This window comes from Poecilia formosa, unplaced genomic scaffold (genome assembly GCF_000485575.1).
Source record: "Poecilia formosa unplaced genomic scaffold, Poecilia_formosa-5.1.2 Scaffold330, whole genome shotgun sequence".
NCBI lineage: Eukaryota > Metazoa > Chordata > Actinopteri > Cyprinodontiformes > Poeciliidae > Poecilia > Poecilia formosa.
This window is the reverse complement of record NW_006800269.1, coordinates 213,024-240,485: the sequence shown is the minus strand read 5'-3', so window position 1 is coordinate 240,485 and position 27,462 is coordinate 213,024. Positions and strand designations below refer to the sequence as shown.

Sequence of the window (27,462 nt, the reverse complement as noted above, 5' to 3'; positions counted from 1 at the left end):
TATTGTGTTTTTAAATTCTTTATTTAAACTTTGGATATACAAAGGTCTTTTTTTGTGAACATTGGATTAAAAACGAACATCAAATCCACTCAAAAGTCAAGAAATAAATTTTGAATACTTAAACACAGCAATGCCTTTTCTTTTTTTTTTTTTTACTGATTGGTCATAGAAAACTAAAAACGGTGACCTAAACGCAGAGGAAATGAAATCATGTCGCCGTTGTCGATAGAAACGCATGCAGACGCGAACAGGGTGGCTGTAATAAATATTGTACAGTGTCTGACATCAGCATCTCAGCGGCGCGGCCGTCCCCTCATGCATTTTTAAACGCCGTGAATTTATATTCATTGTTATCAAAACCAACACTGTATAATATTGCACGAGCCCAAAATTCATAATTCATGGGATGAGAAAGGGTCTGGATGTGGCGGCGGGAGGGGCCGCGGATGCTGATGATTTGGCAGGTCGCGTCGGGTCCGGCGAAAGCGTAACAATCGGCTCTAATTTGGTTTCTTTTATAGTTGAACTAGAAGGAATAATGATGGACCCAAAATAAACAGTAAATCAAGGCAGCAAACGTCAACATCCATCGCTGGGAAGCCGAATGATAACAACGAAACGTAAAGGCCTCCCTCAGTCTTCCTAGATGAGGGCCAATTGACGGTCCGCATCTTAACACTCAATACACAAGATTATTTTTGTTAGTTTCCAATAGTACAAAAAGAAACACAAACAAAGTGCCATAAAAAGTGAAACAACCAGGAAACAGTGAAGAGAGTGAGGAGAAGCATTTAAGGTACATGTGGAGGAAAGTGCCTTTAACCTGAAATTACATCCATCAGTCTTTTTCCCTTCACCCACAGTCTTTAGGCTCTGAATTTGATAACTGATTAAATAGCTTTTGAATTGAAGAAGAAAAAGAAAGGGAATCTGATGGTGTTCAACCAGACTGACATGGAGTGGAGGAAATGATAACACTTTAAAAACCGCATCAGTAGGACGGAGCATCAGGGACACGCCAAGAAAATGAAATACAAAAAAAAAATGAGAACAAAGTCGTAAAATCACAAGAAGTCATGCAAGGAAAAAGTTAAAGTAACAAAGTCGTAGTATTACAAATTTATTCTCGAGATGTTACGACTTCTCGGAATATTTTGATTCATGATTACGACTTTGTGATATTTGGATTTCTTGTGCTACGACTTACCGCGTCGTTTCCACTTTAATATCTTTTTGTTTTCCTTCGCATGGCCCTGATATGTTGTCATACACCAAATATTTTATTTATTTAGGCAGCATGGGAAAAGAAAAAGGAACTGATGGAGCAGACTTGGGAAAAACAGAAAGTATTGGTCAGAAATAACATGGCTGATGCATTAGTTTGAAAATTGCTCTGATTGAAAGTTGTTGTGCATTTTAGTAAGTTTATGGACCTGCAGTCATTATCCTGCCTTAGGTTCCAGTAGCTGATCTGTCCGGGTGTTTGTTTCGTCTCTGGAACTGACCGTGATGCTTTTGTAACCAATCACAGCCAACTACGACGGGAACTCAGCGTTCCTCTTTTGTTAAGAGCGTCGACATCACTTTAGGTTTCACCAACTTTCCTCAAACCCACAAATATGGCATCTTGAGAATAAACTACAGTAAGTCAAGCAGCCAGATTTTACAAATACTTTCAGACATATGCAGAATTTTGTTGTTTTTTTATGCTTCCTGAGGAATTAATAAATACAGAGGTTTGACTCTCTGGATGTCAACCCTTAAAACAAGGGAGAAAGAGGAACATAAACTGATCTCACTTTAGATTTTTCACCAATATAAAACTCTTATAAACACTATTTAATTTACTTAACAGAATCACAGCAAACATGTTCATAAGCCTGTTAGGTTTCTAGCTAAAATACTTTTCTTTTCTTTTTTTTAGGATGAAACTACGATATATGTACACCTCAAAGCGTCATCTAGAGATAATCTACATACGGACTAGAAGGGACAGTGAGTGTTGGACTGAAGGTCGGGTTATGTACATCACCAGCTGTGGGTCTCTGAGGTTTGCTGTTCCAGGTAGAGCTGATCCAGGATCAGAGTTCAAGCAGCACCGACTGAGTCGCCCTGACTTCTGACACAAGAAGGAGGAAATTAACACTTTTATTTCATAAAACACAGGGGGATAAGAGCGGACCTTGCTCTGCTTCTTGAAGCGATTTGATTCAAAACAGGAAAAACAAAATAAAATAAAATAAAAAAATAGGCAAGTTTAGCTGAATCGAGATTCTGCTCACAGTGGTTAGGGGTAACGACTCCCACCTCTGACCAGCCAGGCTTTTGGTGGGGTGCTACGCTATTGTTTGCTGCCCCCTAGAGCTGAGAGCAAGGCAGTGCAGGTATGGCTCAGGAGGAAAGAACAGAGGATTGGGGCAGGGTGGGGCGTGTGATGTGGACGTAGAGCAGAGGCCGTGCTACTCGTCACAGCCCAGCAGCTCCATCCGAAGGGTGATGCGCTCGTGCCACTCCCAGGGCAGGACGCGGACGTAGCGGCTGTAGAAAGGCGGCTCGAAGATGTTCTTCTTGTGAACGTTGTTGTCGCTGTTGCCGGTAAAGATCTGGGCAGACAAAAGCAGCGCAGCACAGCGTCTCTTCAGCAAAGTTTTAAAGTGGTTTTAGTTGTAATGCAGAACTGGGATTTCACTGGGAGAGCTACCTTCAGAGCTGGTATGTGCAGAACGACGCGTCACGACCAAACAACTGAATCTAGAGGGATTTTACGTAACAGACTGGTGCAAAGTGTTTAACTTCATCCGTATAGATTGTATTCAGCCTCCTGGTCTTTTAGAGGACGTTTCAAAGTTTTGCACCTCTAGAGACTGAAATGTTGTTTATTCCTCTCTAAAATTACTGACAATCTGATATTAATATCTGCATCGGTCTGATGTTGAAAAAAAATTCTGCATTGGGTCTTAGTGACAATGTGCCCAATCCATACGGACAGATCTATTCAGTCAAATTCTATGTTTTGTGCTCAATTGTTTTATTATTTATTTTACTTTATATTTAGAATTTCTAATTGCACTTTCTGTACCATTTGATAGAAGGTTGTTGCAGTTTAATTTTTACATGTTTGACCAAATATATGTCAAAAAAAAAAAATAGAGCCAAAGTAGTCAACTTATTGTTTTTGTCAGTTTCTTTGTTTTTTAATTTACATTGGCTGTTCTTCTCCTAATTGCACCGACTGAATAAATTAAAGTTGTTTTTGTACGTTTGACCAAACTTGTGAAGCCATCAGTGTATTTAAGTGAGCTGTACTGGTGCAGAGTTATCAAACACGTGTTTAATTCACTACATTTATGTCTTTGTTCAGATGAAAAAGAAATATTTTAAGTCAATTCAGCGCAGTTTTTCTGTATCGGCCGATTCTAAACCACAGATATCGTATTTAAATATTTACATGCATGTAAATAATAGTAAACAGCAATGTAGCAGGATTTATTTTTGCATTTCTTGGATAACCTCATCTAATTATAAACAATCCAGCAACCAGCAGAGTGAAAAATAAACTCTATCATATACAGGGCGGCGTTTGAAGGGTTTGAAGTAAAAGTAAAAATGAGACGATGTACAAATTTTTCCTGTGATATTGACTTGACCTGATTTCTTTTGTCTTTTTAACATCCCTCCCAGTCATATTCCTCATAATTCTGCACAATACATTTGTATTAATCGGTTTTATTTTAACGTTTTTAACGTGTGATGAAAAAACTCCTGCTGAAGCATTTTAGGTCTTCACTTCATTTTCAACCAGCACATTTACGTTCTTCTTATTTTTTTTTTTTAACTGGGGCTCAACCCGTCCTGTTGGACCAACCTTGTCTTTGCGCGTGGATTCGTCCTGCAGTACCGTCCAGGACCGTCCGTCATTACTGTGGGCTATTTTGAACGACGAAACAAACTGGATAGAGCCGAAGTCTTTTGCTCCCTGAGTGACGATTCCTGTTATCCTCTTGGGAGACAACAGGTCCACCTAAACTCACACAAACAAAAAGACTACTTTACAAACCAGAATATCAGATTAACAAACCAAAATGTGTCTCCGGCGCGTCGCCTCCCACCTGCAGCCACTCAGACCGGCTGTTGATGGCGGGGATCCAGGCGTTGGTCTTGCCCTGCTTGTCCAGCCGGGCGTAGTGTGGCAGCCAGGTGAAGGCGTCCATGCCCCAGGTGCGGAAGGTGCTGGAGGCCGTGATCTGACGGTCCAGCACCAGGCGAGACTTCATGCCCATGGGCTCCGAACAACCTGGAGTGTTTGAATACACTGCGGAGGTGAGACCAGGAAGAGAAGAGAAGGAAGAGGAAGAGAGGGGAGCAGCAGGAGGAGGGAGAAGCAGCTCAGGCCGGTCGGGGAGGTGGAGCGGCAGACATCAAAGTGACGATAAGGGAGGATGAGAGCAGGAGGGGCTTTGAATTAACAAAGTGAACAAACACACGCGACATGAAACAATCAGACTTTAGTGCACAGTTAGTAACATTTGTAAAGGTTTGATCTGCCTGTACCAAAAGGTTTCAAAATATTTATTTCTATCCATCCTTCTGTGAGAGAAGCTGCTGTGAAACTGAGTTTTAGTGATTTAACTCCTCTCAACTCCCCCATTTTAACACTTAGGACCTTAAAGATCAAACCGTTCCCAATGGAAAAAGTCTGGTTATTTATCTCTGCTGCCATCTAGTGGTTAAATATGTAGTTTCATAAAGAAAAGAAATTTGAATCTCAACCAAGACGCTCTGACTGAACCAGTATAACAGCTCAATTCACTTGTTTTAAGATGCGTTCACTGAAAAAAAATAAAAAATCAGATTTTTGAGTTTCCAGTGACCAACTTCTTGGTGCATCTCTAAGTAGAAGGAAACTCAAAGCTTTCTAGAGCACATTTTTAATGCTAATGGGTTTGTCAAACAGCTAATTACAGGCTTTGTTTCTATTTCAATTGATGCTATTTTACATTCTACAGCAGGAACGAGGTAAACTTAACTCAAATATAACAAAATGTATTTTTAAAGATGCGTCTAATCCTCAAAAAATGTTCTTGCTAGGTTTTCTTGCATTCAGCAAATATAAATAATTTTGGTAATTATTACTGACCTAAAACAAGAAAAGTTTAGGCTGATTTAACTTCAGACAGTGATGAAAGAAATTTGTCTATTTTTATCAGGTTTACGAGAATATGTGGTTTCAGCTGTAAAATAAACACTTTCCAAATTTAGGCTTTTAATCAAACGTTTATATTGAACTTCATTATAAAATTGCGCAGTTTCGGTAGCAAGCACTTTCAAGGATTTTATATTGAAATCAAGCACTTTCCAAACCTTGAAAACAGCTAAATGAAATTCAAACATTTTCAAGCCCCTGTACGAAACCTGAAATTAGGCTGTTTCACAATTATTTAGCTATTAAACTTTTCCATTATTGTATTAAAGAAACTGAAGCGTAACCTTATGAGGTAAATCCAAAAGACATCAAGGGAACGAGAAACTGCTTTGAAACAAAATGATTTTTAACAATGCAAGACAGACTGTTTAAAATAAAAACAAAGCTTCTGTTATGAAACTATGGGAGTTAATGCCGGGGGAAACGTAAGAGGGAAGAGACGACGATGTGACGAGTGAGACGACTGTGAAAACAAAAACATGGAGCAGTGCAGAAGCCCAGCGAGTTCAGAGGAAGCGTGTGGTGAGAAGACATTTGCTGCAGCTCAGAGAAGACTTGAAAGAACCAAAATAAATAGACCAAAATAATCTGTGTTGAACATATTCAGACTTTTTGCACATTTGCTGCTCATCTTTAGACACATGGAGCCGAGTTTGTTCCCCGCAGGGTAGAAAACCTTTGAAATACATTCAGTTTCTGAGGAAATGGGAGCTAATTGCTAGCAGATATAAAGATTTCTTCTCGCCAACTGGATTCAGTGAATATAAAGTTAGTTTCAATGGTTAGTGAGAATGTGGACACTGGGTGTGTGTGCGTGTGTGTGTGTGTGTGTGTGTGTGTGTGTGTTTACCGTTGAGTTCACAGCCCACCAGCTCCATGCGCAGGGTGCAGGCCTTGCGACACACAACAGGGATGATGCGGATGTACTGTGCGATAATCGGGGGGTCGAACAGGTTGGTCTTGGTGCCGTCGTTGTCCACGTTCCCCGCAAAAATCTGGGAACGAGGAAGGCGATGAGAAACCTTTAGTTGACCCGCCACGCTTTATTCTTAAAACTGCTGAAGCTCGGTCAGACTGGACGGAGCGCATCTGCAAACAATCATTTTCAACTTTAAATTTACAGTAGGCCTGAGAGTTAACTATTAACTTTTGGGGCTTTTTAGACTGTTTTCAAACCATTATGACAATGTAAGGCCTGCATCGCGACAGACATGTACCAAAGAAACCTGTACATTTTATGGAGTAGTAAGCTTTTGTGCACAGAATGCATCGTACAGTGGTGAAGATGAACGTTATCCAGCTAACTGGTAATAGATTTGCACTTACCTATGATGGATGCAAAAAAGCTAGCTAACTACAAAGGGTTTATTGGCAGCTAGTTAGCGGTAGCCTCAATTCAGAGGGCAATTATGATGTCAAACGTTTGCTTGACAGAAATGTCACCCAAGAAAATCTACATAGAATAGATGAGATTAAATTTAAGACACGTGATTAACATTTACAAGACCAACTTACATTTTTAAAATGAATTTAAGACATTTATTAAGGCTGTAGTTTTAGATACATGAATTAAAGACTTTTTTAAATGAGAGGGCGGCCGTAGCATCTCCCAGTCAGAATAAAGTGCTCAGGTGAACTTTATTTTGGGGTATCAGACGAAAAAGGGTCTGATTACAAATTCATGCCACACTTTTTAGATCTTTATTAGTAAAAACTTTTGAATTCAAATTCAAAATTTGTTTGCAGAAATTAAATTATTTTAAATATTCGAATAAAATTAGAACATTTAACATTTTTTCCACTCCACTATTATGCTCTACCTTGTAGGTATTAAAACGCAATAAAATAGAATAATGTTTGTGGCTGTAGCGATACCATTTATAAGTTTTCAACTTTTCTTATTCCAAAATAATTCTAATTCATAAAGAATTGCAAAACAGTTGTAAATAAATCAGACTGCCTCTTTCCTAAAATCTTTCCTTTTCCTGTAACTGATCTGATTCATCCTGATCAGTTTGAAACCTCCTTAAAGTCAGCGGCGCTAGGTCTCCTCCCTCTCGTCCTCACCTGGTCCTTTCTCTGTCCTTCGGTCCTGTACATGGTGAACGTCCTGCCGTCCTGACTGGACGCCACTTTGAAGGCCTTGATGAATTCTTGCGTGCCGATGCGACTGGCACCCTGAGTCACGACGCCCGTGAAACGCATCGTCCTGTGCATGTTGATCTACAAACAGATGACAGGATTTTTATTTTCATAGCAGGTCGAGTCAGGTTGACAGTTAGCGCTTAAAAGGTCAAGACAAAATGGAATTAAACAAACCGTCTTTCCAGTGTTTAACAAGTCATGAATAGAAAACCTTGAATTGATTCCGCGATTGTAGTTCATCTTTCATCAGTATGGATCCAAGCTGCTCATGTTGCACTGAAATGCATGACTGTGCTGACCTGTATCCAGGGGTTCTTGTCATGAGGAGCGGCGCTCCACGCGTTGACCAGTCCCTTGTTGTGGAGGCGGGCCAGCTCTGTGCCCCAGCGCTGCAGGCCCAGCATGGTGTAGCGGATCGATGAGGCTGTGATCTGGGACTCGGCGATGCCCCCGCCCTCCATGCCGAGGAGAGAAATACAGCCTGAGGAAGAGGGACGTGTGAATGCCGAGCCTCGAAATAGGGCGGGGCGGTGAAGCGAATTCTTGGTTTTTGATTTCATTTTTGGAGAATTTAGATTTAGTGATGTCAGCATGGCCAGCATCTTGTTTGACCAGAGCGTCTGTTTATCTGGACTTTGATTGTTAGGACCAGGATACAAATGGTTTTTGTTGGTGTTGTTAGCAGAATAAAGTCACAGTATTACAAGAATAAAGTTGCAATATTAGGAGAGTGAAGCAGTGATTTTATGAGAACTCCAAAACCAAAATACAAAAAATTAAACTGAGTCAAGATGAACATTTTTTGAATTTATATTTTGATAAAAGTTTTACAGAAATACTTCATCTTTTAACGCATCAGCATCAAATTATTACCACTAGTGGGACTTTAAAACAACCAAATCTATTTCAAGGAAATAATTAATCAAATCTTTTCACCTTTTAAAACCACTTTCTCTTAATTTTAAGAGTTTTTCTGTTAAAACAGTGATTTTATCCTGCTAATATAACGACCATATCCTCATAATTAAACAAAAGTGCTTTTTCATACAACTCACAGTAGGTATGATTTAAATAAAAGCCACATTTGAAAATATTTGTCATTTTGTTTTTAGAAAAATTGAGGAAAAAAACAAAAAACAATTAAACCAAAATTGAAAACATTATGAAATAAAAAAAACTTTTAAAGCCTTGCCTCAAACATTCAACACTGATTAAGTCAAATTTCTCCCAAACCACAAAATAATCAAATTATTAAATCTGAATTTATGCCACATATTTAAAAAGCATTTTCTCTGGATGCTGCAGTAAAAGAAAACTAATGCATGGATGGTTTAATGTATGGCTATAAACTTGCAGCTCTTTAAAGGCCCATAAACTCATTCAGGACACACAGCACTGAATCAGCGGAGCTGAATAAAAAGTATTGATCTCTCATTTAGAGCGAGCCATTTCTATTCTACATATCGATCATCCTGAAGCTCCGCTCTCGGCCATCTTCCCAACTCAATCATCTTCGGTTTAGTCTTTCACTTCTCTATTACACTCCTTCCATTAAGTCATCGATCACTCGCCCGAGCACTTCTGCTGTCATTTTGTAAGACGATGGCGGTGCGAGTCGGTTACACTCACGCAGTTGGCAATGTTTGCCCACATATGGAGAGGGGCAGTGGCATTTGAAGTCTCCGTCCAAGTCCCGGCAGGTGCCACCGTTCTCGCACGGGTGGCCGGCGCAGTCGTTTACGTCTGCGGAGAGATGAATCACTTCGTCATTTACTGCAGTCGGGGAGGACGGCCAGCCTCGGTGCGTTTCGTAGAAAACTTAAGAGTTAGAAATGTTAGAGGAAGTTAACGTCATGCTTTCAGCAAAGCTTACAGTGCCCGCTAAAAGTACTCGTGCTTCTTGAACAAGCAAGGTTTGACTGATACATTTCAATGAATTACATTGGGATTTTATGTGGTACTAAAGCACAATTGGGAAGTGAAAGGAAAACAAACATTTGTGAAATGTGAAAATCCATCTTGAATGTGATGTGGCTGCATAAAATCCAGTTTAGGAAAAAAATTCAAACTTTTTTTTTAAACATACAAAAGTTCCGCCTGGAACCTTTGCATTTGGGTTTCTGGTACGACCATAAACCTGAAACACAAGTAACATAGGCAACAACAACAACAACAAAAAAGACGAGGCCACTTCTCTTGGTCCACGGGGGTCAATTTTTACTTCCAAATACAATCTGATGGGACGCTGGAAAAGACTGTTAGGCTAACTCCTTTTAGCACAACCTGAGCACATCAGTGAAGCTATCCAAGGTTAACTAGCATCTTAATGCTAAACATGTAGCAGCAGCACAGACGTCCCCAATGCTAAAGGCGGTATCCACAGTCCACATTTCTAAAGAGGGACTTTCGAGTTGAAAGCGTTGCTCATTTTGTCAATCTATAGTTTGATGAAATGCAATTAATTGCGATAAAATTACAGACCCCACAGTTAACCCGATTCAGAAGTCCCACAAATGATTTTTAGCCAATATAAATCTGAAAAGTTTTGAGCACATTTTTATTCAGCCCTCTTTTAGTTAAAACCTCAAAATAAAACCATTTGTAGAATGCACAACTCATTGTCTTGTCGAAGGAACCTATACTGGGTTTTATTTAGGGATACAAGAATAAGGGAGGAGAATTTTAAAAAAAAGTGTCATTATAAGGATGTACGAACAAACAAAAAATAGAATGAATCTATTGAAGTTTGTGGCTGTTAAAAGGCTAAATGTTAAAACGTTCACTGTGCACGAATAGTTTGGGAAGGCACTGCAGCCGAAGCCAAACCAGGAAGACCACAGCTGCAGAGAAAAGAGGGTTAGTGAAGCAAGATTATTTCTTCTTTAGTGACTTCATGTAATCTTGTAAAACTGATGTGGCCTGAAAGGTCCAGCTGCACCAAGAGATCATGTGGTTAATTATGTAAGGAAAACTAAAAACAGAATGTATTAAGGGAAAATTTTAGTGCAGTGTACAATGTGCTAATTTTTTCCCTGCAATTCCTTCTATTGGCCTGTGGTGGCGCCCGTAAGCACCAATAGTTCTTCCCCTCAAAAAATAATATTCAGATTAGGACAAGTAAAAAAAATCATTTCTCACCCATGCAACCTTCCACAAACTGCTCTGAATACTTTTAACACTTTTTTAAAAAAGCTCAGTTTTAGTGTACAACTAAAACTGAAGGACTTCAGAGGACATTTCAACACACATCTTCCAGCTTCAATCCCTATTGGTTACCGTCGTCGCCGCATAAAACGCACAAGCCAACCAGGGAGACAGATGTAATGTTTCTAACCAGCAAAAACACACACAGTTTCATCTTACCGCCCACACACTGCCTCTATAAATAGCTCTGTGTCCAAACAGTTATTTTCACCCATCATAGGAGGGATATAGTAATTTTGAACTGTGCAGCCGCACGCTCTGGATAATTAGGCACACTGGTTATTCAGATATGAAGAGTGCAGCTTCCTTTGACTAAAACACAGAGGGAATCTTCAAGTTTATGCAGCAACGCTTCATTGATAAAATTCATTTCCAACAATGCACACAATAAAAGAACTGGATAGTTGAAGTCAAATATCAGAATGTCAAACTCCACTTGTAGAGGTTGATTAACTGCCTGTAAAGATGCCAAGTGGCGACGGAAGAATTTTAAAACCTAACACTGCACCATAATTCTGATTGAAAGGCAAACATTGTGAAAAAGCTGTCAAAATGTTTGTTGTCCACTGTGAATGGCATGTGATTTAACAAAAAAAAAAAAAGATATCCCATTAGCCTCAGGTCAAGCAGCGTCCCTCTCAGCTCCTATAGGATTGAGCTATGATTGCATTTCATAAGCTCCTAAATTTAATCCACTAACCTATTTTTTTTTCTCTGTATGAAGTGAAAACCCAATGGTAATCTCAGGAGCCTTGCTTGAAACCTGATCCTGCATAGTGCTTGTGAAGAGGAAAACTAACAAAAAAGAACAGTGTAGCAAACTTAAAAAGGGCCGGATGATGCATTTTCCAGGCACATAGTGCCATTTTAAAGCACAATTATGAAACTATATTACTTTTAGTTCCTGTAAAAACACTGTACACACCAAATATGACGAAAGAAATTTGACTTTGTAATTTCATGTCTTGAAATTGTTCCTTTGTTTCTTTAAAGACTCCTGCTCTCGCTGAAACTCCGCCTTCATGAAGTCATCACAACATGACTCCTCTATTAAGCCTTTAACAACGTTTTCACCAGAAGAAGTGGCTGCTATGGCTCAGCAGATGAGCAGTTCCACCAGGTGTTTGCTAATTGCTGCTGGCTAGTCTGAAGGAGCTGAGTGGGGGAGGGCTGCTCTGTGAGGCTGACGATTGGACGCTGCAGTTATTTGTCGTTTCTGTTGTGTTTATTTCGAATACTTGAAATGTCTTCCAGTTGCAGTGTTAGAGTAACTAGAATTTAAAAACTCCACTGATCTTTGAGAATCAGTTCTTGCATTATTATGCTATTACCATTATATTACTTGTCACAAAACAACATTATCGTTTATCGCAATAACTTCTGGGACAATTTATTGCCCAGCAAAATGTATTATAATTTTGTGATTTGTAAAAATGTGGATGCATTTTTTTTTTTTTGTTTGAAAAATAAAAAACACAGTTGATACCAAATCCTAACAGACCAAATGGTGTAACAGTGACACCTTTTTGGGGTAAAAATAAGAAATATTGCTGTTCCAGTTGCTGACTACTTAAAGGGCAACAACTTATTAAAGTTCACCTGATGTAGTTTTGCGTTCTCCACGTTAAGAGGGTATTTAACTCAGACAAAATAAACCAGGAAACGCTCATCGCATCTCCATCCGGACCATGATGGGGCAAGAATGCATGCCAACACCCTGTATGTATTCATCAGGGACCACGGAGCCCAGTTTGCCCAAACACACACACACACAACCACATCCTGGGAGGAGTGAAAATTCTCCCCAAATTTACTGAGAGATTAGTACACTCATACACGCTATCTGGCTACTTCCAAAAAGTAAAAATAAGCCCCCGAAGCCACTCTGAAACTTTTGGCTTCAGAAGACCATAAACAGGAAGAAGGATCCTTCCCTCACTGTTTCCATCCATCTGCTTTGGCTTCAAGTGAACCGCTAGTGGCATCACTCTCTCTTTCTCTTTCTCTCTCTTTTCCAACATGCTCTTGAATGCACTTCCTTCCCTCTGCCACCCATGGAGGCACTCAGCCTGGTTTGACAGGGCGGTCAGAAATGCCGCAGTCAGACCCGAGTAGCGAGTGTGACACTGTAAAGAGGGCAGACTTAATTCACCTTTCCGCCTCCGCGTTTTTCGCCCGGCAACAGCAGCAGAGCTGACGTTCCCGACATTCATTGTGGACCGCCACTTTCTGTTGGCTGCGTTTGCGTGAGGGATGAACCGTGTGTGTGTGTGTGTGTGTGTGTGATAAAACAGTCTGTACATGAGATCATAAGTGGTGTGTGGTTTATTCTTGTGGGATGTGCAGCGCGCGCGTGATTAAGCTTTTTCTCTCAGATTTGCTTTCCCTTGATTCGTTTCTAAAAAGGGATGAAAAAATAAATAAAAAAAACATTTGATCTAAAATGCTTTTGAACATATTTTTCCACAGTTGATACCAAATCCTAACAGACCAAACACGGTCACTTCTCGCTCTCTATTCCAGTCCATTTTGAATTTTTGTATGTTTTCTCAGATTTTGTCTTCTTAACTGTGTCATCTAAAATATAACAAAAGAACTGAACAAATTGTTCACACTGAAGGAGCAGAGCCTACAAAAACAAACTGTTCTTTCTGTAATTGGTCGATTAAAGAGCGACTCGTCTCTTGCATTGTCGAAAAGGGATAACACTCGGTACAATAAGAAGTTGAAAACCACTAAATTGCAGACAGCACTTTGTGTTTTTCATACAGTAAAAATATTATTACAACTATAGTAATAGTTATATTAGCAGACGTACGAATAATAAAACTATTTTCAGTTATAAATGGGGGGAAACTAAAACTCACGAGACACAACCTTATTTCACGAGAACAAGTCCAGACGAGATTTTAATATTACTTTGGAGAAAACTTCATAGATCAAATTTATGTTTCAAAAAGGCTTTTATGCTGCATATTTATAGATTTTTGTGACAAATTCAACAAACTTATGCTTCATTTTCTGATTTGTTTTCGTCTCTTCAGACTTGAGGACAGTTGTTTCATATACACGGCCTGCCATACTTTATTTCCCAGTTGCTACTGACAGTGGGTTGAGATTGTTACATAGCTTAACGTAGCATTAGACATCCATCCAGTGGTTGTCATAGCAATGCTTTCTGCCTCTTCTTACATTTAAACAACTTGGAGTACTCTGACATTTTTCGTGTCTCGTCTCTCTGTTGCATTTATAGTTCCAACTAGAAACCCAAAATTGAGCCAAACAAATGATGTGAGTGTAGTTCACATTACAGATTCTTCAGGCACAACAGGTGACAGGTTTTACCTCAACATGAAATATTGTGATGTGTTGATATTGTAAGATCTTGAATGACATCTTACACCCCCAGTTATATTTGTTTAAAAATGTTTGCCTCAGTGATTTTTCTACCTATTATATGCTGAGAGTCCCATGCCAACCTGTGACCCCCAACAAAGAGCACTTCCGCTGTCCCTCGCGTCAACAGACGCCGAGCCCTCCCCGACCTCGCAGTCCACACCAGAGTTTCCCCTGACTCAGCACTGCCGCATTAAGTCTTCATATTATTAGAGGGGAAGGTTTCAACCAATTAGTGGAAACGACTTCTCTGCAGAGGCCTGTTAATCCAGCAGTAAATTTGACTTGTGGATGAACAGATTTTAATGAGCTGTGATTTGTGGCTTTTGTGGTTGAGCAAAAGGGCGGACAGACAGTTGGGTTGTATTTAAAAAGTTAAATGAGAGTAATCCAAGTTGTGCTCTAGGGATTCTGGTTTAAAATACATAACAGGAAGGGACTTAACTGGCTCAGGCGCCAGTATGAGGCAAGAATGGTAAGATAAGAGACCCGTGTGGGGCATCTAATGCAGAAATAACTGTCATATTTTAACTCCTCTTCTCGTCTCGGCTCGCGAACAATTCCTTGTTGTGAGAGATAAAGCTGTACCCGGTGATTATCCCATCTGTGTTTATGTGTGTGTTCTTGGTATTCCACTACTTCTCCATGCGGCCAAGAAAACAAAAGAACATCTAGATTTGAAGAGGGAAAGAGAGACAGCAAGGCAGACACACACACACACACACACACACGCACGCACACAAACATGGCAATCGCATCTCAAGCTGCGTTTCCACCGTTACCTTTTGTAGAGTTTAAATTTGCTCCCTGGACACCTGGGAGGAAAAGACATTCATGATCAAACAGAACAAACTTGAGCCTGTCTGATATAGTGACCGACTCATTTTATTCTTAGTGCACATTTGGTTGCTGTTTTTCAAGTAAACGGCAGCCATCTGTCTGCGTGTACAGCAAATGTTTCCACCGTTCCCTTGTGCTGTTGGGATGACCCTGAGTGAACCAAAGTGGTGTTAGTACTCAAACAAGAGGACAGCCGCCATCTTTCCATTGTTCCACCTGCAGGTCAGGAAACCAGTTAAACTTGCTAGTTATTTTGCTATTAGTAACACAAGTCAATAATGTATTGTTTGCTTCTAAATAGTATCTTCACAAATACAAGCTGTATAGAACTGTGTGTGTCACTGGTTTACTGCTGTGCAAAATGATAAGTACAAGTAATTCAACATTTACTGCAAGCTTAAATAGGCATGGACAGCTAAGTTGGATTTTTGAAGCTTAGCTGGTGCAGAAGCTGATGTTCAGAGCAGGAATCTCTACATTATGTTTTTGTTTATTAAGAATTGAAAACCTCCAACTTTAATCTACAAATTGAAATGCACAATTACTGTGTAAAGTCACAAATAAACCAGGCTCTGTCATAATTGTGAAGAGATCATATTCACATTTTAGAACTTGCTTTTTAGTCAAAATAAGACTGGATTATAGCGAAGTTGAAATTCGTCAAAATGGTGCAGTTTGCATTAAAAAAGGATTAATAAACAATCATTAAAAAATACAGTACAGTGGACCCCTGATATTCATGGGGATTAGTGAATACGTCCCTAAATAGCTGAAACTAACATCCACAGTCTTCCCAATGTCCCAAAAAGTGGGCGCTGCTCTAAACGGGGCGCCATAGCAGCAGCGGAAAAATGATTTCTAGTCAGCATTTTCTGTAACAGCTGTTTGTTAGTGTAAATATGACTAATAACAGAGGAATAATACTGACTACACACCCTTCCTGTTCATCTCCCATACACTAAAGGCTGCAACACCCCTTTAACAACGGCAAGAAAAATGACTGCCTGCTTTCGAACAGCAGCCAGTAACTTATCAAGTAGCATTATGCTTTTGTATTTCAGCTTCCCAAACAGCTTTTTCTGTCGATTACTTTAGACGATCTACAAAACAAAAAATCTGTGAATTGGACGATTTTAATATAGAGTTTAAAAATCTGCAAATTCTGCACTGTGAATAAGCAGGGGTCCACTGTAATTCCATCCAAAACTTTCACAACCAATTTAACAAACCTACAGCAGCACACTGCTGAAAGACAGTTTTTATTTTTATTTTTTTTAAATCAGACCACAGGAACACAAAACGTCTAGTTTTTATTACCCAAAAACTTCAGAATAAACATTATGTTAATGCTAAAGCTATTTCAAATAGAGCACAGGCTTACTGGTCTGGCAGTGGACTCCTTCATAGCCGGGCTGACATTTGCAGACGTACTCGGTGAAGACGTCACCGCGGCGCCTCTGGCCAGTCGCCTCGCAGACGCCGTCGTTCTGACAGGGGTTGGGGGTACAAGGCCCTTCAGGACAAGAGCAAAGCAAAAAGAACGTGAAAGCAAAGCAAGTCATCATGTGACCGCTCTTTAAAAGTGTTAGGAGCTCATGGTGTTAGGAGAAAGACAAGTCAACCTATAAATGTCATTATTTTATGCGTTCTCTCAAACATCTGGAGGGTGAATGAGGGGCATCAACGTACCTGTCTCAGTCTCATTGCAGGTTTCACCTGAAAAGCCGTCGGGGCAGATGCAAATGAACGGAGACCCTGTGCCGGTCACACAGGTTCCCCCGTTCTTACAAACGTTCACTTTACAGAGGTCACCTGCGAGCAGAGCGAGAGCGACACTAAGAAAAACTTATCTTACAACTATAACAACACTTTACATATCCATATATTCTTCTTTTTAAAGGTAAATGTATGGCCATGACTGCATGGCACAGCTTTCATAGTGCCACAAATACTGCGGTAACACTTTATTTGACAGGGTATGAATAAGACTGACATGACACTGGCATAAACATGAATGAGTCTTTATGAACGTCTGTCACTGTTGTCATGAAGTGTCATTCGGTAAATAATGACACTTTTAATGCAAAGTTGCTCTAAAAGTTGCATTGAAAGCCCATTAAAAGTGCCAACGTTGCATTAAATTGTCATTATTTACAAAATTATGTGAAGTTGGCACTTTTAATGCAACTTTTAATGCAACTTTTAATGCAACTGTGCATTAAAAGTGTCATTATTTACTGAATGACACTTCATGACAACAGTCATAGACATTCATAAGGACTCGTTCATGACAGATGTTATGTCATGTTTATGATTAATAAACATGACATAATGAGAAAAAAAAAATCTCATTTGAAACAAACTTCTTCAGGATGCCACTTACTAAAACAAAAAAAGTCATTTATGTCACCAAAACCTCAAAATGGTAGCAGCATTTAATCATATTTTCATATTTGCTGATATTTATTGGTGATCTCGTGTAACAAGTAGAGAAAATAGTAAGAATAACTTTTCCAATAATACTGTCAGTTTTGATTTGTTATTTAACATAAATAAAGCAAATGATTCTCACAATTTATATATATATTTTTTACAATAAATGATAAGCAATACGATAAATGCCTACTCCTAATGTGATATTTCCAGGCCTTGAGTTCTGGACCAGAAAATTATATTTATTGGAGCTTTCAAACTTATAGGTAGAGTGCATTTTTATAGTTTAGGCATAAACTAAAATATATATACATTTAATTTTAAGTTTTGAGATCACATTAAGGAGCAAACAATGACATAAAACTCCACCCTGTTTCTGTTCTGTTGCATTTCATGCTGCTCCATTGTTGGGCTAAATGAGGACCGGCCTGGTACAGGTTGAGTGTGACAGTGTGAACAGCTGAGTAAGCCATCGCCACCCTGTAAACAACAAACACTGGATACTTCCACCAGCAGGCAGCTGCTGCAGGACAGGAAGCTGACAACCTGGCAGTCCTCTCTGACGAGAAAAGTCAGCTCACATAAAGCTGAGTGGAGAGAAGATAGAAAGGAAGAGGCTCCAAATTTGAAAACATTAAGAACTGAATCAATTTCAGATTTCTGGTCTTCTACAAACTTATCAAACAATGAGGAAAAATAACTAAGAATTTACAGCACAACAAGCATTGTGGCTCTCTCTTTTAAAAGGGGCAGCATTATGTGTTTTCCGTGCCCATTGTGCTATTTTATAGTACAATCAAGTAACTGTTACCTTTAAGTAGCTCTCAGTGTCTAAATGACAGAATTTCAGCTCATCGTCTGGGCTTTGACTGGATTCGTGTGAACCACAGATTTTATTTGTCTTTTAGTTTTTCTATTGTAGATTTGATGACCTAGTTGGGATTTCATTCTGTTGCATAACTTTGTCAAGCTTGAGCAGTTTAACAGATGGCCTTGTATTTACTACGACTGAAATTCAAAAAAGTTTCAAGCCACTGGGCGTTTGCCAATTGGTCAGGATGGAAATAAGACAAAAAAAAAGTTTGACATCTGTTATGCATCAGTTTTTCTCACATGTTGATGGTGTGTTCATCACCATCAACATTCAGAAGATGATTCTGAGCGTGGCTTGTGTTTACCTTCTCCTCCCCGTCATACAGCAGCTCTTCAGCTTACATTTAAAGCTCAATGGAAAACAGTCCAGACAGAGAAATGGAGATTTGGGAAGAAAATATAGAAATGGCTTCACCATTATTGCTTTTTCTGTTTTTTAAGCAAAGAAGGTTGAACTTTAAAGTGATCATCTTTAAGAATCTCTGGTTCACATACAACACTGCAGAGTTTTGCAAAAATATTTATGATGAAAATTGTTACTATTCCAGAAAGTAAAAGTCAGTTTTGTGAAATATCTAAGTCAGGGCCTGAGTTTCTCCAAACATGGTGCTACAGGTTATGTTAAAACATCAATATTATTCATATATAATAAACAGGACAGAAACTGTGTGGTTTATTGAAATGCAACTTTGCAAAATGTTTTCACATAGCCGTTTGTTTTAGAAGGAAGCGCTCTGCTTTCGCTTTCAAAAGAAGCCAATTAAGTTTCATTATACAGTACAGCACCAATTCATAACACCTTTCATCTCAAGGCAAGTCATTTCAGTTCAATCATACACACATTGCAATTGATTCTAGTTATCAATAGGGATCCAACAATCCAATATTTTCACTTCTGATACTGAAAAACAGCACTGAAGTGACTAATTTTTTTTCCAAACAGACTGAATTACAAGTGTATTTGGTAACTCTGTACCTACAGCACATTTAAGTACACCAATAGTTTCACAAGTTTGGTCAAACATGTAAAAACAATTTTAATTTGTTCAGTCAGCGGAGTTAGGAGTAAAACAGCCAATGTAAACTGACTAAAATAGGTTGCCTATGTTGGTCAAACATGTAAAAACCTGCAACAAACCTTCAAAAGGTTCAGAAAGTCCAATTGATGTCCCTCAGAGCACAAAAGCATAGAAATAGGCTGAACAGATCTGACCTTATGGTTCGGGCACATTGTCACCGATACCTGATGTAGAAGTTTTTTTGATTTCAGGACCAGTAGAGATATTGATATTAGAACAAAAACAAAACAAAAAAAAAAGAATAAATAAATAAATATATATACACCAATTCATTTAAATTACACTTCCTTTTAAATGGCAAGAGCGGTGATAAGTCTAAATTTATTAGTACAGATGAATGAATACATTTTAAAAGAAAGGTCAATTAAAAAAAAAGATCTTACAAATAAATATATGTGTTTTGTTACACCCTTCTGTTTTTACCCATGTCGAGCAATACGCACAACCTAAGTAATATTTTAGCAAGAATTGTGGAGATGCCTGGTGTACAGCTCTACGCTGCTGACAGAGCGAGAGAGAGAAGAAATCCTCTATGGAAGCATCTCGTTTGGTTTATCCACTTCCTGTGGATATGGTGAGATATGAGAGATGTATCCAATGTCAAGGCCTGTTGACTACGTTCACATCTCATGGGATTCTCCCACCAATGGCCCAACAACTCATCTTTATCTGAAAAGTTGCTGCTTGTTTATCTTCAGGGAGGAATGAAACCTCCCTTCCTATGCCAGCTCCCTTCAGGAAACTAAAACGGATTTCTGGAGCAATCCGATCCAGGTTGTTGTATTAAAAACAAAAAAAAAGAACTAGTCAAATTGCTTGGCTTACTTTACAGTCTCTGTAAATGTTTGTGGTCTGCATAAACTGAGGGGGTAAAGTCAGTTCCCAGCCAGGAAATTAAATTAGTGATGAACCAGTAAAAAGTTGTCTGCCAAGAACAAAACCACCAAAAGCATCTTTGAAATTTCCCAAAATGATGAGACCGTCTGTAAAAGCCACACACGAATAAAATGAGGAATAGAGAAAAACCTGCGTAAAGCCACACAAATGATGAAGTATGATTCTCAATTTAAAATATAAGCCGTCGTGTTACACAGTGGCCTGGGTTGTTTATGGCTTGTTCTCTTTTCACGGGAAATGAGAAGCTCAAAATAAAGGTGATTCAGTTTAAGGCGGAGGCTAGTTTACATCTCAGGGGATTTCTTCATTTACCACAAACGAAATGCACAAAAGGTTCAAGTTTTGTTTGCTAAAAATATATATTAAATGCAAAAAATTGAAAAATGTTGTATTTGTGGATCAATTAGCCTAATTAGGCTACATTCACACAGCAGCTCTTGATGCTAAGTTCCAATTTTTCACTGAAATCTGATGTTCATATTGCTCATTAAATGTGACCGCAATCAGACTTGTGTGTGAACGGTTTGTCACCCCAAAACAACTCGTATGCACAGAAGAAGAAGGTAGGCGTCGTACATCGTAATGTTTGTGGAAGTAATAATGGACGCTGCCGTCTATGGATCGATTTTAAAGTCGTTTACCGATGAGAGACAACAGGATTGTCACAAGAAAATATAAGCACGACAAATAGCAAGGGGCTTTTTGTGGAGAGTTGACTGCAATTTCTATAGAGAAGCCCGTTTGGATGCGTAGTCAAAACCAACCCTTCATAATTTGTTTTCGTAATAATTGTAGTTGATTCAGTAATTGTTTACATCAGGATTCATTTATTGCGTCTCGTTTCTTCTGGTGCAGAATTATGATGCAGGTCTCGTGTCAAAGACACAAAAGTCATACAACATGCGACATGACCTTTCAGAATCCAGAAGCTTTGAAAGCAATCTGATACATATCCAATTTAGTTCCACATGGGGAAGATGCACACATCGGATTTATTTATCTTGGAATTGGGCCGTTTGGACTGCTGTGAAAGAGTCGGACATGGGTGACAATTAGGCCTGTCGCAATAAATTTTGCTGGACAATAAATTGTCCCAGAAGTTACTGCAATAAGCAATAATGTCGTTTTGAGACAATTTTCAAGTAATATAATAGTGATGGCATAATAATGCAAGAGACATTCTCAAAGATCAACAATGTTCAAATTTTAATGAACATTTAAGGCTGGAACAAGAAGATATTTTAAATATATATTAAAAAAAAACAGAAACAACAAATAAATTGAAATATCTAAACAAAATTGATGTTAAAAAGAAAGTTATAGTTGAGACAAATTTACCAGACTGAAGACTTTTGTCATCTAGTTTTTAGTAGAAAAAGAGAGAAAAGAGAAAAATAGAAAAGTCCTGCAAGTAGAAGTTGAGCTTTTCTTAATTTATCATGCGATTAATTGATGTATTGCTTATTGCGACAGGCCTAGCTGCAATTACCTGTTGTGTGCACGCAGCCTAAATGCCATGTCTTTTTTTTTTTGTAAACCACAATAAAAAAAACAAGCCATCATGTAGTTCATTTTCTGCTAAATATGGGCATGACCTAATACTAAAGAAAAAAACACACATTTGTCCAAATAGTTAAGAAGGTACCCAGTGTTGGGCCAGCTCGGTCCTGACCACCATTAGGAAGGTATGCAGAATTATAGTTGGCAGGAAAAGTCATTTCCTTTCCAGAGGGCATTGTGTTATTCTCTGTCCATTTTATGTATGAGTCATGGTCTGAGCTGTTTCCAGTTAGCCTCAACCCAAGAAAATACCAGAACAAAGAGAGCTAGCTGCAAGTGACAACACAGTCCCCAGAGACACAAACCAAACACCGGGTAGGGATGTTGTGCGACTCCACAAAACCAGATGCCAAGTCGCAAAAGCAGCGTTTGGGGATGATCGTTTTAAAACATTCAGATCTAAGCTTGAGGAAAGCAGCCAGGCTATTACGCTGGCAGTTTATTTTACGTGGGGACTTGTTCTTGGCTGCAGTAATCAAGATAAATGTTTTGTGAATGATGCCCGGCACGGAGCATGTTTTCTGTGAGAGATTGCAGAGGATGTTATTACAAGTGACTCAACACAGCGGCCCGATGACCACAACCCACTCCGTATGTTTACACTGAAAAGACCAGCTTTGACTCATTTTGTTTTTTGGTGTGTCCACTGATTTAAAAAAAAAAAAAAAGTGTTTACGGTTATTTAATTTTACTGAGACCAAAGGACCGTTATTTGTGCTTCATGGTTTCCCTCAGAAAACTTGCTAAGCCTGGTGGTTGGGTGCTAGGGCAGTCATTCAATCAGCGGCCCTTCATGTTTTTGAGTTAAAAAAATGTTTAAAGTTGACAGGAAATTTGAAAATATCATTTGATAATTGTGTGTTATTGAAAGACTGGAAGATTAACATCTGAACACCAACTAAAAAGTCTTAAAAAAATGCAAAAAAAAAAAAGCAATGCTTAGCCTGGTAGGAGTACAAGTAAAGTCTGGTGGCCCGTCAGGCTTGTAATACATTGGGGGAAACCCTGAGGTCTGTTTAACAAGTTGGTGTAAAATGCCGTAAAAGAAGATTAGAAACTGCAGCTCTGAGGAGAAGCTGTGCCTCGAAGGCGGAGCTAGGTCCAACCAGGCGTTTTGCATAGCCATGGGAGTTTCAAGGATTTCTTAAACATGCATAAAAGAATCAAGGCTATATTCCAATATTCCATTTTAGATGACAGAATAACATAACACGACATAAAGCTGAACAACTATCTTACATAATAATGCCCCTTAAGAATAAAAATAATCAATGGTTCAACTACAAAAACAAATAAGTTATACCAAGATGCATCTGTAAACTTCTTTTGTTAGGTTCCTTTATTGAAGAGCCTGTCAACGCTAGTACCTGCCTTCAGATCCCCATCATGTGATAGGGAAATTCAGTAAAATACTCTGGGATTAATAAAGTATTTTTAAATTGAATTTGAGAATCTGAAACATGTGATGCTTCTCTGGTGAGATCTGAGATGTCAGCTGGAGACAGAACAAAAGTAAAAGAAAGGAAAATATGTGACGAACGGAAGCTGCTTTATTACTACAGCGGGAATAACACGCAGTAGTAAGTCAGTGTTCGCATTACGCAGCAACGCGCTCTGCTCTCTGTGCCGTCATGCTGGGCCACACAAACCAACAGGACAGCGCAGGACTCAGTGTTCCAGAAAGCCAGGGAGCGAGCGTCGTGTCGCCTGCATTCATAACCCTGACTCTCAGCCCTTGTGGAAGCTGTTAAAGACGCATTGACGTGTGTTCAGACAGCCTGTGGCGCTCGTTTAGTCTAACAACCAGCTAGAAAACAGCAGGGAGCTTCAGGGGAAGGGAGCCAAACCTGAAGTGTAACAGGAAATGAATTTATTGAGGTTTAACTAAAATGAAGAGTAAAGCTTTTTTTTTATTATTTTGTACATATTCTGAGATCAGCAGGACTCCAGCTGCAGGTGAGCTTTCTGTAATCTGTGATTGCAACTCCAGAGCACAGCCATCTGCTCCTGCTCTAAAAGTCTATAAATACACACAGCGGAGTCACGCACCAGCAACGCCACAACACACTTTCCTCTGAAGAGCTGGAACTGAATAAGATCCGGGAATGAAAATATTTCAAAAACTACCTTGTTTTGTTTTTTCAAACCATAAAAGTCAAATGCTGATTTCCTCTTTCTTGTTATATCTCAACTGAACTGGTTTGAATTAACAATTTGTGATCTCTGATTCAAGTGCTGCCTGGCTCTGCTTAAAAAAATCACATGGTTGCGTGTAAAATATTGAACACAGCAGATTGGAAAGTGGGGTGACAGATACTAATAAAGTATCCAAAATTAGAAGATATTCCACACTGTGATAAAATATTGATCGAGGAAGCTGTTCAATATTGAAATGAGATGAAGGGCGAAAGAAAACATAAGAAACTCTTGTATCGAGAGACAAGAAAAAGAAAAGTGATCAGTGCTGAAAAAGGCAGAGGCCTGGAGGGAAATCCCATCAGAGGCAGATGGGATGAGTCAGAACTGTTGTTGGAATATTCATATTTGATTCACACAACCACAAGACGTACTAAGGGCTGCACAAGATCTGGAAGACATTTAATTGTGATGTTACTGCTGAAAATTGGGTTGATTAAGTCAATTGTGAACATTGTTTTCCATAGTTTTCCCCCAAAGTATCTGGTTACCATTAGTAACACATTATACACTCATGGATTAAAATCCTGTAGTGAGATCAAAGTCTCTCAACTCAATCCAGTGCAGATCCAGGTCCGTTTTAGGTTTTCCAATGAGCCCCTGGAGGATCCAGAAGAAAAGGGGCAGGAGAAGGTCAGGAGGTCAGATAAGATCAAGCCACTATAATAAAGTAAATAGACTTTATTCCATTGTATCAAATAGTTATTCCATACAATAAAACTCAATTATTTAACAATCATAAAATACGATTTTATTTTATTTTTTTAGATTCAGTCTCAAAAGCTGCATATAAATGAAACTATAAAAATAAATATTCTTAATGGAAACAGTGAGTTCTTGTGGGGAAAAAAAACAACAAAATTTTGATAAAGTTTTTGCGCTGGGATGAGGTGGTTTTTTCAGCCCTATCAAAACACTTTTTTTTCACGTCACGAGTCACATGATCAACAACCGGATGTTACTATTGCCGAAAACGAAGAAGACGACAACAGGAAATAGGATGCTGAATGATTTTTTTTTGTTTTTTTGTTTGGACAATGTGCAGCTACCTCCACCAGCACAGCATCACACAGTTCATGAGAAGTTGTGTTAGTCCAACAAGTTGAATCCATAACTCTTCTATTTAAAAAATAAAAATAAAAAAATCGCCAACTGCAGGATTTCCCCAAAATGCCGCATATGTAGCAGCTCCTAAGTCTAAGGGGCTTGTTGCTCCAATGCTTGAATAAGTCATGGATTGAGGTCTTCACTTTTACACACCCACATCTCATTCATCTCCAGATACAGATAAACCAGCATTCACAGCAACATGAGCAGCTTAGCTAGCGGCAGCTTAAGGAACAACTTGTGCCGCAAAAACAAACACCCTCATTTCAGGAGTTATGCTTTATAAACCCTAAATATAAACCCACATACTAGTCAATGCACGATGTTCTGAGTGATGGTGAAGCACAGACATTATTATATTAGCAGGAAATTAAACTCCTGTGTGCTTTCCACTGCTTGAGACACTGAGGTCAGCATTACTTGGGTGATATATTGCCAATTAAAACGTGTCTTTATTAATCTTCATGTAAATTTGAACCAAATTTAATACAGAACGGTTCATATATACCTGCATACAAGCGAAGATTATACACAAACGCATGCTGAAGCTTTCCCATTGGTCTAATGTTAGGCTATTTTTAGCCCTTGGTTCACTTAGCCAACAAAAGTGCTTCAGTTGTGAGAAGAAAAAAAAAAAAGAACTGTCTCAGCCCTGACACAGAACACAGCTTTCCACTTCTCTCCACTCAGCAGCTAAAGCAACAGACAAGCAACCTACAACCTGCTGAACACAACCAATCAGGTTAAACCATGCAATCAGCTCTTCCTTCTATACAATTGCTCTGTATGCATTTTACAGGACAAGATAGCAACGCATCGCTCCCATCTGTCATCCTCCAGGCTAAACTGTCAACTTTGTTAGGAGTCGAAGATCCAACAACAGAATCCAGGAAATATGACTAATCTTTTATCACCACACCTATTTTTCAATAACTGTCACCCATGAACCGCAGAGAAAAAAAACATGTTCAGAGACATCCCGTGCCTCTGGAGTCCTCTGGTTTTCATGCCATCGTTTCAAAGGAAAAAAAACAAACAGGTAACTCAAATACCTAAAGCACTGGGTCATCAGTTGAGGAGATTAAATGGGGTCTCTTCTTAGAGCTAATCAACAGTTCAGTAAAAAAAAAAAGTGTTGAGATTAAGAAAACAGGCTATAAAATGTTCACTCCACAACAAAACTTGATCGAATGTGGGATTTGGTGATGGTGGGTTTTCACAGCACGCTTCATGTCAAACAAGGAGACTTTAGGAGCTTGGGTCGCTGCAGGAGGAAAAGCCACAGGCTGACATCTGGTGAGAAATACACAACCAAGTTGTGTATTCCTCGCTTTGACAGCATGACATTTGGAAAATCCATCATCCTAAGAAAGCACTTCCTGTTCTTTGGTATGTTGGTAAGCACAAATGGAGGCGAGGGGTCTAGGGGGAAGTCAAGACGTTTTACCTTTTGTTCATTGGCCTAAATGTCTTCAATGCATGGAAATACAAACAAAGCCAAGATGCCAAAGGCAGGAGGTTAAAACTGGAGACGAATAATAGACAGCCTGTGTGTCTACTGCTATTTAAAAAAGGGGTCAATGCACAAAAAATACCAAAAGGTTTTTATTATCGTGTAATCCATGTTGCTAAAGTGTTAATTACTGTATTATTTTGTTATTAAAACTATTCTCAAAATACGCGATGGTAAGTTATAGCCTTCATAAAATGTGGTGGACAAATTGCGTGTATGTGTTGAATATCTCACATGTATTGTACATTTAGAGCTCATAAAGTTCATTTTCCCCCCCACTAAATTAATGATTTGGCGACCTGAAACTGAGTTTCTACTATCAAAGAAATAAGTAAAACACGGTCTCCAGGGGGTTTTATAGTGAGTTCATTAACTTAATTCGAGAAGACAGACACCTGGAACAACTTTAGAGAACTGCGTCCATCACTCGAGCAGAACCACAGCTGTCCTGGGCGCGAATGAGCTCGTTTGAACTGTAAACAAACACGAAAACTGTTATAACGAGAGCCGCTTACCTTTCACCCCAAACACCAGGCAAGCTACGAGAAGTTGCGCCCAGAAGAAGTAACGCGCCAGCTCCTCCATGGCCGCTGTTTCCCTCGGTCGGAAAAAAAATAAATAAGAAGCTGCAGTTTGTCAGTCTGCGGGACAACGACTCAGTTGGAGCTCCGCGGCGGTTTGGTTTGGACGCTGTTGCTGCGGAGGCTCGAGCACGATGAACTCCCAGTCAACAGGCGGAGAGAAGGAGCACGTGCGCATCAGCTCCTAGCCAATAGCGGCCTGTTATTTAATTTTAGCTCCACCCACTTCTTAGGGTCTGGAAAAACAGAAATCAATAAAAACCGAATTAACCTTGAAACTAGTGCATTTAGGGAAAGAGCTGTATTAGTGCAACTACTGTCATATCAGAGTATTTACCGGCCTTTTATGTGACTGGCCAACACGAAGTACTCCATAACGGAGGAGGAGTGAGAAGGACATTTGCTTTATAACAATTTTATTTTTTTACAAATTTA

General features: G+C 39.2%; 1 protein-coding gene across 4 annotated transcripts; it reads right to left on the bottom strand.

Annotated features, from left to right (window-relative positions):
- Positions 1-2: 2 nt before the first annotated feature.
- mfge8b (milk fat globule EGF and factor V/VIII domain containing b) lies at positions 3-27,173 on the bottom strand. 4 transcript variants are annotated; one of them, XM_007573462.2, is made up of 11 exons: positions 26,962-27,173; positions 16,478-16,600; positions 16,170-16,301; positions 14,731-14,763; positions 8,978-9,091; positions 7,648-7,829; positions 7,271-7,426; positions 6,054-6,198; positions 4,110-4,312; positions 3,866-4,021; positions 3-2,603 (listed from the first exon to the last, which is right to left on the bottom strand). In XM_007573462.2, exons 1-11 carry the CDS (start codon positions 27,029-27,031, stop codon positions 2,460-2,462), a joined length of 1,458 nt encoding a protein of 485 aa, XP_007573524.1. In that variant the 5' UTR covers positions 27,032-27,173; the 3' UTR covers positions 3-2,459. The 4 variants fall into 4 exon arrangements, with proteins under 4 accessions (XP_007573524.1, XP_007573525.1, XP_007573526.1 ...); XM_007573463.2 differs by having other exon boundaries at positions 4,110-4,294; XM_007573464.2 differs by lacking the exon at positions 14,731-14,763.
- Positions 27,174-27,462: the final 289 nt, after the last annotated feature.